General features: G+C 34.3%; 2 protein-coding genes and 1 non-coding gene across 3 annotated transcripts; 1 reads left to right on the forward strand and 2 right to left on the reverse strand.

Annotated features, from left to right (window-relative positions):
- On the reverse strand, nt 1-4,977 carry LOC110806589 (small ribosomal subunit protein eS6-like). Its single transcript, XM_088216725.1, has 6 exons — nt 4,843-4,977; nt 4,650-4,714; nt 1,524-1,581; nt 1,315-1,423; nt 809-1,081; nt 1-498 (listed from the first exon to the last, which is right to left on the reverse strand). Exons 1-6 carry the CDS (start codon nt 4,846-4,848, stop codon nt 260-262), a joined length of 750 nt encoding a protein of 249 aa, XP_088072851.1. The 5' UTR covers nt 4,849-4,977; the 3' UTR covers nt 1-259.
- Nucleotides 2,119-2,215, reverse strand: LOC148268596 (small nucleolar RNA snoR1). Its single transcript, XR_015818196.1, has one exon. It is a non-coding gene; the product is annotated as a small nucleolar RNA snoR1 (small nucleolar RNA).
- Nucleotides 4,978-7,643: 2,666 nt separating the features above from the next.
- LOC110806587 (protein trichome birefringence-like 36) lies at nt 7,644-10,135 on the forward strand. Its single transcript, XM_022031491.2, has 4 exons — nt 7,644-8,203; nt 8,309-8,483; nt 8,563-8,753; nt 8,847-10,135. The coding sequence occupies exons 1-4, from the start codon at nt 7,644-7,646 to the stop codon at nt 9,403-9,405; spliced, it is 1,485 nt and encodes a 494-aa protein (XP_021887183.2). The 3' UTR covers nt 9,406-10,135.
- Nucleotides 10,136-10,261: the final 126 nt, after the last annotated feature.

Raw genomic sequence — 10,261 nt, forward strand, 5'->3', positions numbered from 1 at the left:
TACTTAGAATATAAGGTTGTGGATTAGGGTTTAATAGGGACAAAAACATAATATTAAAGCCAGACTTAGACATATGCTTTATAATCCAGAGTCTACTCATTATAACAGGTGCAAGATATCCAAACCAACTCTAGGTATTATGAAAATAATTAAAACAAAACAGCAACCAACATTCCAAAAACACTAAGACCAAATAATTCTACCAAAAACTGAGTAATAATGGTGAGAACTAACCCACAACAAAACTCCATGACACTTTCTATGCAGCAACTGATGGCTTGGAAGCGCCCGAGAGTCTGGATCTTCTCTTGGCTAAGCTCTCGCTACGACGTTCACGCTGCTCCTTCAATCGTGTGGCCAGTAGTTTCTGGTACTCAGCAGCCTCTGCCTTAGCCTTAGCAATTCTCTTCTTCTTCTCAGCAATTCTGGATCGCTTTCTCTGGAGAGTCAAAGGAGTAACCAACCTTTGTATTTTTGGAGCTTTACTGACTTTCTTGCCTGCCAAACATACAGATTGTCGATACTCATTTCCAGCAATAGACCAATCAAATAGATTCTCATAACCTTCCCACCCCGACTACTAACTCCCTATCTCCCAGAGGCACAAAGGATTATACTACTCCACCCAGTACTACCGGGTAGCAAGAAGAAGTTCTAAAAAATCATAAAGTTGCAATCAAATAGATTGCAATCTTGCAATCATAAAGTTATAATGATAGGAAATCATTATATTCCACTGTTGCCGAGACATTAATATTCTAAAAAAGACCTTATAACAAGACAGAGAACATGAGACATGCAGCTATACCAGATTTTGTGGTGAAAGTTCTCCTGTAGGTATTAACGTACTTCCGAACATCATCCTCCTTGGAGAGGTTGAAAAGCTTCCTAATCTTTGATGCCCTCTTTGGACCTCTCATCCTGGGTTTTTCAGTATCAGTTAAACCAGGCAGGTCATTCTCACCCTTCTTCACAATAATCAAGTTTAGAACAGAGAGATCGTGGCTGACAATGCATCCACGAACAGACTTCCTCCTGCGTTCTCCATTGCGTCTTCCATATCCACGGAAACAAGGGGTTCCTGTTCGAGATAATGAACATAAGCTCTTGGAGTTCAATCCACATTCTAGAAAAGACCTATTGATAAAGTTAATGATTGAAATCCACCATCTGGAGTTATAGATACATACAAAATATTGTGAACTCCAAGAAAAGTGACCCAAAAGCAAATATATTGACTGCAAAGATGCAGTGCATCAGAATACACTCATATCCAAGTAAATTCTCTAGATACTACAGTCCACATCTACTTACCTCTGTGAAGCAAGAGACGAACGCGACCAGGAGTCAGCACTCCCTGTTTCATGGGAAATCCTTGCTTGTCACAGCCTCCCATAATCTTGAAAACATAGCCTTTGAATTCCTGCAAAATAAATCATGTTGTTTTAGATGAATACACCAATGATAATTTTCAGTATTGAGAGCTGCAAATAGTATAGAGTATAATAGCAGGGGCTTCTTACGTCTCCAAGAGCATCTCCGCTGACCTCTTGTGAGATTCTCTTGTCAAAAAATGCCCGCCTACATTAATATTTTCACAAAAAATAAGCATCAGCCAACAGTTCACATCACCAATAAAATGGTATAAAAGGACTGAAAGCTCAAGTTTCAATAACCTACATGAGACATTCATGTTACAATTAGCATATATCAGCTACAGATATCTAGGTCATTGAAATGATAGTTGGGTGCATCAGTCTGGATCCGGGCCAAAGCCAAATTACTCCTATACTCTGGACCAAAGACCAGATGGTGGGGGAATTGGTTCAGTTTGTTCTGAACCAGATTTTTTCCGGTCTAGACGTGGAAACCAAATTTTTCCTCCATTTTAAATTAAAAAATCAATAAATCTACAGCCCATGTAAGGAGAAGAGGAATAGAGTTGCCAAGTGAAAAGAGAAAGGAAGGCTGCAGTTCACGTGAAAGAGGAAGAAAGGCTGTTGTTCGCACTTGCTGTTCATGTGAAAGAGGAAGAAATGCTGCTGTTCAACAATGGCAGTCTGCATGAAACAGGAAGAACGAGCCTGGACTTAGGGCAACATTAAAGTCAAAACCAAGGGCTCAGAAAGCTGCTGTCTGCGCTCAAGGAAGAGCTCAACAAAGTTCTTCTCATACAAGAGGTGTCAGAATCTTATAAGCACTCTTTATCTTTGCCCTGTCCATCTATTACCTATCCATTTTAACTGTTCCGGCAAGCATCGCCACCAAACTTGAAAGGATTCAGTGCAGATTTCTTTGGAGCGATGAGGAGGGGCATAGGAAATTTCACTTAGTCAAATGGGAGGACGTGAAGAAGCCAACCAATAAAGGTGGTTTGGGGTTGAGATCTATTCAATATTAAATTCTGCTTTACATGGTAAGTGGCTTTAGAGATTTGAGAATGAGAAAAGGAAATTGTGGAGGGTGGTGGCAACAAGATGGGGTGATTGGTAGAGGGATAGGGGTAGGAGAGGGAAATATAAATGCCATGGGTCTAGCTTATGGAAGAAAATCACCTCCGACTGCAAGAATTTTTATGACTGCTTACGTTGGCAGCTTGGTAATGGTGCTGAAATAAAATTCTGGAAGGATGAGTGGGTTGGTGACTTCAAACTGAAAGATAAATTCCCAAGGATTTTTGCGATTGCTAGGGAGAGGGATATTCTTGTGGAGAAGGGGGAGGGGGGTGGGGTATTCAGGTTAGAAGAAGCTTAAAGGAGGATAAGGAGGCTGAATTCTGTAATTTGCTGCGGTGGCTTGCTGTTTATAAGGTGAGTAATGAGAATGACAAAAGAATCTGAAAACCGGACAAGAAAAAAGGTTTTTCAGTGAAGTCCTACTATAATCTTAATGCTAAAAATGATGAAGAGAATGCCAAGACAGCACCGTTTAAGCATATTTGGAGGTCAAAAGCTCCGCCCAGAATGACTTTTTTTCATTTGGGAAACTGTCAAAGAAAAAATCGACCAATGATCCACTGAGAAGGAGAGGAATGATAATAACTAATAGGTGCTACATGTGCAAAGCTGATGAAGAATCTTGCAATCACCTGTTACTTCAGTGTCCTATGGTCTACAGAATTTGGGAGCATGTGAATGGGATTATGGGTTTGATGTGGGCCATGGCGGGTAGTGGTAGCAAGGAGTTGTGAACGTGAGTTGGTTTATGTAAAAAGAAAAAAGATTTATTTCTTATCCCGCTTTCCATTATGTGGGTGGTTTGGAGGGAGAGAAATGCTAGGGCTTTTAAAGGTCTTCAAACAGATATTGTAAATACTAGGGATAGTTGGTTTCATACTTTTGGGTCTATTTTGATTGGTCATTACATAACTGATTGGGATGATGATGTTGGGGCTGTTATGAACCACCTGATCGATTGTTAATTTTGTATTATTGGGGAGGTACCCTCTTGGTACCTTTGTACATAATAATATTTCTCTCTTATCTAAAAAAAAAAATTTGCCCTGTCCTCAATCATATCTTTCATCAAAAGATTTTCACAAAAAAGGAAACAGGGTGCACATTTGCGGAAACACAAAAGACTCGAAGAAGAAGAAACAGCAGCAAGAGCAGATTCAAATAGAAAAGAACTAGGTTAACTGAGTTGTATATTATACATAATTATTTTTTAATGTACCGGTCTGGATCAGGACCGGACCAGAACCAGGCTGGCACAGACCAGGATATTTGGTACCAACATCATAGGACCAAGGACCAGACAACACCTAGTCCGATCTGGTCTTCTGGTCCAGACAAGATTTTGCACACCCTTAACTGAAAGATCAGGAGTAAAAGAAAAAATAATTCCTAAAGTGAAGTTTCAAGTTGGATCCTATCTGCTACTAGCATTTTACCTTCTACAAACTGTTCCTTCAGTTACCTGAAATTATATCGAACTCAAGAAAAGCCCAGAAAATATTGATGCAACACACTAAAAAACAAGCCTTTAACTGTTGTAGCTCCATTAAACATCTAATTCTACTTTTAGAAGAAAAAACCTACTTCTTTTTAGAGATTTGGTTGCATCAAATTAAAGAACGTCTAATGATCCAGGTGCAACTAGTCCTAGCCAATCTATGACACAAATAAAAATTTGTATCAAAGTGACAAACCGTCTAGAGCAAAGCTTTAAGACTCAATTGACTCTTTAACAACCCAAGTAACAGTCAGATATGCCAAATTACATCTGCTACCAAGGAAAAAAAAGAAAGAAAGACTTCAGTGTACCAAATTTAACCTATTTCGAAAATAATGTCCCTTTTACGTGCTCTCTATCAATAACCTAGGAGAAAACAGTGAGTTCCAATGAATTCGGCCACACATGCACTTAAAAGAAAACGAAGAGGTACTACTTTCTAAACAGTCTTCATGAACGTATACGATTGCGGTCCTCTTCCCCCCGTAATGTAAAAAAAAAATGCATTCACAAGCTTTGTGACAGCATTTTTTGCATTTGGAATATAACATCATCAAATCGATCAATTGACAATCAAAGCAATTTGCATTGAGATAATATAATCAAATTACTTGCTTGAAAATTTTCAGAGAAACAAAACAAGAGACACGCAAGACTCAACAACATAGAGAGATGAGAGATGGGGATAAAATTACAGCTTTTGATCGTCATCGATCTCCAGTTTCTTCTGGCAGCCAGTGGTGGGATTCGCAATATTGAACTGCACCGCAAAAAAAAAAAAAAAAAAAAAGAAAGGAATATCAAAATGCGAATTACTGAAGATAAAACTTTGAAGAACAGAAACACAGCAATTGCAGATAAAATCAGAGTTTTCAGATTGTTGCATGCCTTCATGTGGCTGGATCAGCTATTGCTCTCGCCGTCAAGGAGGCAACTTACGAGTCAGTGCAGTGTGCGTGTGTGAATTGGGGATTAGAGAAATTTAGGGTTTACAGAATGGGTGTTTTTATATGCCAACCCGCCAAGTGGGGCTCCATAACCGAGCGTCCATAACCGAGCCATGAACCCTAAGAGAAAATGAACTATCAGCTTCAGGCCCAATAAGAGTATATGTAGAACCCGTTTCAATCAAGTCCAAGCTCGGGCCCAACCTCTCGGCCCATCATTCAAACGGCACCGTTTCTAGTAGCCTTTTGGTACCTAAACGGCGCCGTTTCTCTGCAAATACAGGTGAGAAAAGAGAAGATAACGGGCAGAAAATTATTATAATTTTTTAGAATAAATTATTAATTTTGATATTTATTATAATTTATTGTATAATATTTTTTTTAATTATAATTTTATATTCAATATTTTCTATTCACGTTTAATTAATAAATTAATAACAAACATAAATAATTTATTACCAATAAGTAAAATTAAATCCCCAAAATTTGATTTGATATATTCCACCTTCTCCTTCACATCAGCTACCTACGTAACAATTCTCCTTGCCCCATGTATGTATATATATATATATATATCTACATATATATATATATATATTGAAGTGGGAGTGGGTGGGGTTGAGATTTGGTTTTTGTGGACCTGTATAATATATATATATATATATATATATGTATATATTATAAATTGGAAAAAAATAATTTTCATAGGGAAAGTCCAGTCGTAGGTTGCCTTCTTTGTTTTGTCCCATTCGCTCAACGTTATACTCTGGTTTAGAGTTTTAAACCCATATGCATATTTGTAGCATTAACCTACCTGATGAGCTTAGCTTTTAATGTATTATAGAGCTGGAAATTCATAATATACATATACATATATATACACACACACACATACACATATACATATACATATATGTACATATATAAAGTAAGTTGCAGGTTACAGTGGAAGGGAAGTCAAATAACAAGCTAAAAATAAAACACAGTCCAGACCATTAATTAGGATACTTGCATGTCATGTAAATTATTGATGTGGTTATAAAATAATAATAATAATTTAAAATTACGCAAAATCATAAATTATTAGGTAAGAGTTAAATTATAAATTAATTAATAATTATAAAAAATTAAATTAAATTAAATCGTAATAAATAAATAATTAATTAAATAACGATAAGTGAACGAGTTTATCATTGTGTGTGTATAGACTGTAGATTGTTATGTATCTGCATCTCCTTTAGATTGAATATAAACTTTTTATATCTTCTCTTCCCACAAATTCTTAGTGTTTCTTAATTTTTATTAGTTATTTTTTAAATATTTTTTTTTCATTTTAATTTAATTTTTTATTTATTTAAAATGTTTAGTTATTTTCTAATGAAAAAAAAAATTAAAATAGTTGAAATATATTGTTTAATTTTTTTAACTATTTTTTAAAAATTTCTTAGTTAATTTAATTTTTTATTTACAGACCATTCATTCGTTAAATATTTAATATTTTTGTCTGTATAGAATGTGAATTTAAAAATTTTTAGTTTTATTACGTATCACTATTAAGAGTTTAATATGATCAATAATTATATTATTATTAACGTGTAATTATAACTTAATCAACAAAAATATTTGTGATAACCTAAAATGTTAATTAATAATCTCCATTAAAATTTAAATTTGTATGTGCACAACATATGATTCCTTGCTTTATGGCTAAATTTGTTAAGCACTCAAGGCTTGGTTTTATTACTATTTAGGAATGAATATATATGTATATGTATATATATATATATATATAAAGATGGTAGTAGAAGGGGAATGTGATGGAGTTATAGATTGTATACATAATTGTTTTATAAATCTTAAGTTCAACAAAAAGTTTTGTAAAGTCTGATTTGTTACATCTACCTCTCAACTAATAAGTATGGCCATTAGCAAAATCACACCTAAACACTATATATAATTAATAAAATATAGATATTTCTTTTTATAAATTATTTTTAAAAAAAAAAACTTAAATTTAATATTTTATCATATTATAAAATATTTATTTTGTTCGAAAACATTAATGTTCGTTAAAATTAAAACTTAATTTAGTTGTTGCAGTTCCAACAACATACCTAATAATTAATTATAGATTCTGTTGATTCAAATATAATACAAAACACACAATATATTTATAAAGTATTGAGTTTTATATTTTCATTAATATTTAAATTTACTGATTTTAATAGTATTTTTTGATGATTTTATGTAAAATTACAACAAATATAACATATAATATATTTATAAAAATATAACGAATTTTATATTTTTAATAAAATTTAAATTTATTAACTTTAATAGTATCTATAATGATTTTATATAAAATTATAATAAATATAATATACTAATAAAATAACACGAATTTTATATTTTCAGTAAGATTTAAATTTATCAACTTTAAAAATACATTTTATATGAAATTACAACAAATCTACCTCTAATGACTTTATGTGAATTTACAACAATACCCTCAGTCTCACACCATTTGCCTTCCACACTAAGCCTATCACAACACAACAAACCAAACTATACCCTTAACTTGAGTACCTGGATAAAGGGTAGTTTGGGAATTTTCATGTCCTACAAGTATTTAGTATATTCTCTGTTACCGCCCAAAAGACTTTGCTGGTCCACGAACCATAAGTAACTATTGCAACCCTTTTATAGTTTAGTTAGAACTCTGAGGAGTTTTATCAGTCAGTCATGGACTCTTGCTTCACCCTCAAGCAAAAATGGTGGCTCTGCACTTCTGCAAGTTTCATTGTTGTAATCATTGTTTTCTTCAACTATGATTACGGTGGTCAAAACAAACCCAAATTTTCATCTCTCCAAAATCAAACATTTCATGATCAACTTCCTGTTTTGTCTGGCTTGCTGTTTGCTCATCCTTTAAACTTAACTCTTTCTTCTTCTTCTTCTTCTTCTTCTTCTTCTTCTTCTTCTTCTTCTGCTCTGTTCTCAAACAGCAGCACGCCAAAACTGTTGAACCCATCAAACTTAACAGAGAATATAAGGGAAGCAAAGTCATGGGTTGAGTTGAACATGTTGGAAAAACAAGTTTCAAGAGCAGAAAGACAGAAAAAAGAAGAAGAAAAATGCAATGTGTTTAATGGAAAATGGGTTTATGATCCTAAGTCAAATCCTGTATACAATGCAACAGTATGTCCATTTTTAAGTGACCAAGTTAGCTGCCAAAGGAATGGAAGGCCTGACTCTGAATATGAAAAATGGAGTTGGCAACCACATGGGTGTAAGATTCCTAGGTAAATTTTCTTCTTCACTTTCAACTCTCTGCATATATCTTCTGGTTTAAACAGAGAAAGAAGAACTGGGTGTTCCTTTTTTCTTTTGTTTTTTTTTTTTTACAGGTTTAATGGGAAGAAGATGTTAAAGAGACTTAGAGGGAAGAGATTGATAATAGTTGGGGACTCACTTAACAGAAACCAATGGGAATCTCTTGCTTGTCTTCTCTATTCTTCTATCCATCCCAGAGGAGCAATTCTTGACTTTCACAGAAATGATTATAAACTCTTCAGAGCAACTGTAAGAAAACATGCGTCTCCTCTTTCTGTATGTATATGCATGTATGCCATAATGGGCTTATATATAATTTCTTTTACAGCGCTATAAATGTTCAGTTGAGTTCTACTGGAACCCACTTATGGTGGAAGTAGAAGAAAAGAAACAGGGGAATAGCAGCAGCAGGATTCTGAAACTTGATAGACTTCCTCCATTTGCTTCAAAATGGGTTGGTGCAGACATCATGCTTTTCAACTCAGGTCACTGGTGGTTACATGGTGAAAGATTGAGAGCGTAAGTTAACTTTTTGAACTGTAAATATGTAAAATCATGATGATTCAAATTAACCCATTTGATCAGTTGAAGAACATAATGTGAAAATCTCAGGTGGGACATGTATGGATATGGAAGGAAGGTGGTGAAGGAAATGGAGATTGAAAGAGCATTTGAGATGGGAATGAAGACATGGGCGAGTTGGGTAGAGAAAAATGTGGATAGAAACAAAACAAGAGTATTTTTCAGAGGGTTATCTCCAGAACATAAAGGGAAAAAAGAAGAATGCTACAATGAAACAGAGCCAGTAGATGATGAAGATGAGGAGGAGGAGGAGACTCGTCTGCCAAAATATTTCAGACCAATCATAGATGTCGTTGAGAGAACAATTACAGAGATGAAGACTCCGGTAAAGTATTTGAACATCACAAAGCTTTCCCAGTATAGAAAAGACGGTCACCCTTCTTATTATGCCACAAAGATAGGTAAGTTTATGGTGACGCAGAAGTTGCAGGAGGAGAAGATGGAGACGAAGACGAAGAAGATAAAGATGAAGATGAAGATGATGATGGAGAAGAAGTACCACCCTGATTGCAGTCACTGGTGTTTGCCTGGAATTCCTGATACTTGGAACAGATTATTGTATGCATTGATGGCCTTAGATACCTCTTAGCTATTAGTATATACAAATATACATACATATAATTCTTCACTTAAAAACCCTTTTGGCCCTCTGGGTTATCTTCATTCTCATGAATCTGTACAAATTGAAGGAAGGCACTTCTACATTTGATTGTATGATTGAAATGATTGATTATTGTATATGGAAATCAAAATTATCAAAATTACACAAGTAAAAACTCAGTCCAATACAAAGCCATTCAAGATTCCTGATAATTTTGTCTAATATGGAATCTTCACTTCATATCTTTCTACCAGTTCAAAGTAAATTTCAATTCCATTAAATAGATAACAATATATATATGTGTATATATATATATAAGTTAATAAGTTGAATTGAAATAACACTTTAATTTTAAATTAAATTATACATGTTTTAGATACCCATGTACAATTAATTATTGAGATTATTGTCAAATTAATCTTTTAAATTATTGAAATTATTAAGCCTAACATATCTTAGAGGAGTTCAACTCTTAGATTAGCACCTAAATACCTTAATTGCGTTTTTTTCCTAACAATCCCAACCAGCCTCTTTTCCGATCCATCACTGAATACATATTACATGCCAACTTAGAAAAAGGGCAAAGTAAGAGAGATGTATCCATGGCGGTGCACCTCTTCCATCTAAGACATTTTTCAAAAAAGAAAAGCTCTTGTGTGCAAAACTCTGCATGATCATAAGCCAAACATGGTCTTACTGAAGGTGAGAAAGCACAGCAGCAGAACAAAATCTGGGAATTAACAGTTTCCCTTCGGGATGAAGAAGCAGAGAACAAATCACAATATCCTCCAGTTCCCACAGCATTATATAAGAAAAGATATATTATGCTTAATAAATAGTGATT

This window comes from Carica papaya, chromosome 3 (genome assembly GCF_054855325.1).
Source record: "Carica papaya isolate Zhongbai chromosome 3, ASM5485532v1, whole genome shotgun sequence".
Lineage (NCBI taxonomy): Eukaryota > Viridiplantae > Streptophyta > Magnoliopsida > Brassicales > Caricaceae > Carica > Carica papaya.

Coding starts and splice junctions, on each gene's coding strand:
- LOC110806587 (XM_022031491.2), top strand. CDS start 7,644: ATGGACTCTTGCTTCACCCTCAAGCAAAAATGGTGGCTCTGCACTTCT. Junction 8,484..8,562: donor ATAAACTCTTCAGAGCAACT/GTAAGAAAACAT, acceptor TTTCTTTTACAG/CGCTATAAATGTTCAGTTGA. Junction 8,754..8,846: donor CATGGTGAAAGATTGAGAGC/GTAAGTTAACTT, acceptor TGAAAATCTCAG/GTGGGACATGTATGGATATG.
- LOC110806589 (XM_088216725.1), bottom strand. Junction 1,582..4,649: donor ATCGATGACGATCAAAAGCT/GTAATTTTATCC, acceptor ATATTAATGTAG/GCGGGCATTTTTTGACAAGA. Junction 499..808: donor AACTTTCACCACAAAATCTG/GTATAGCTGCAT, acceptor TATGTTTGGCAG/GCAAGAAAGTCAGTAAAGCT.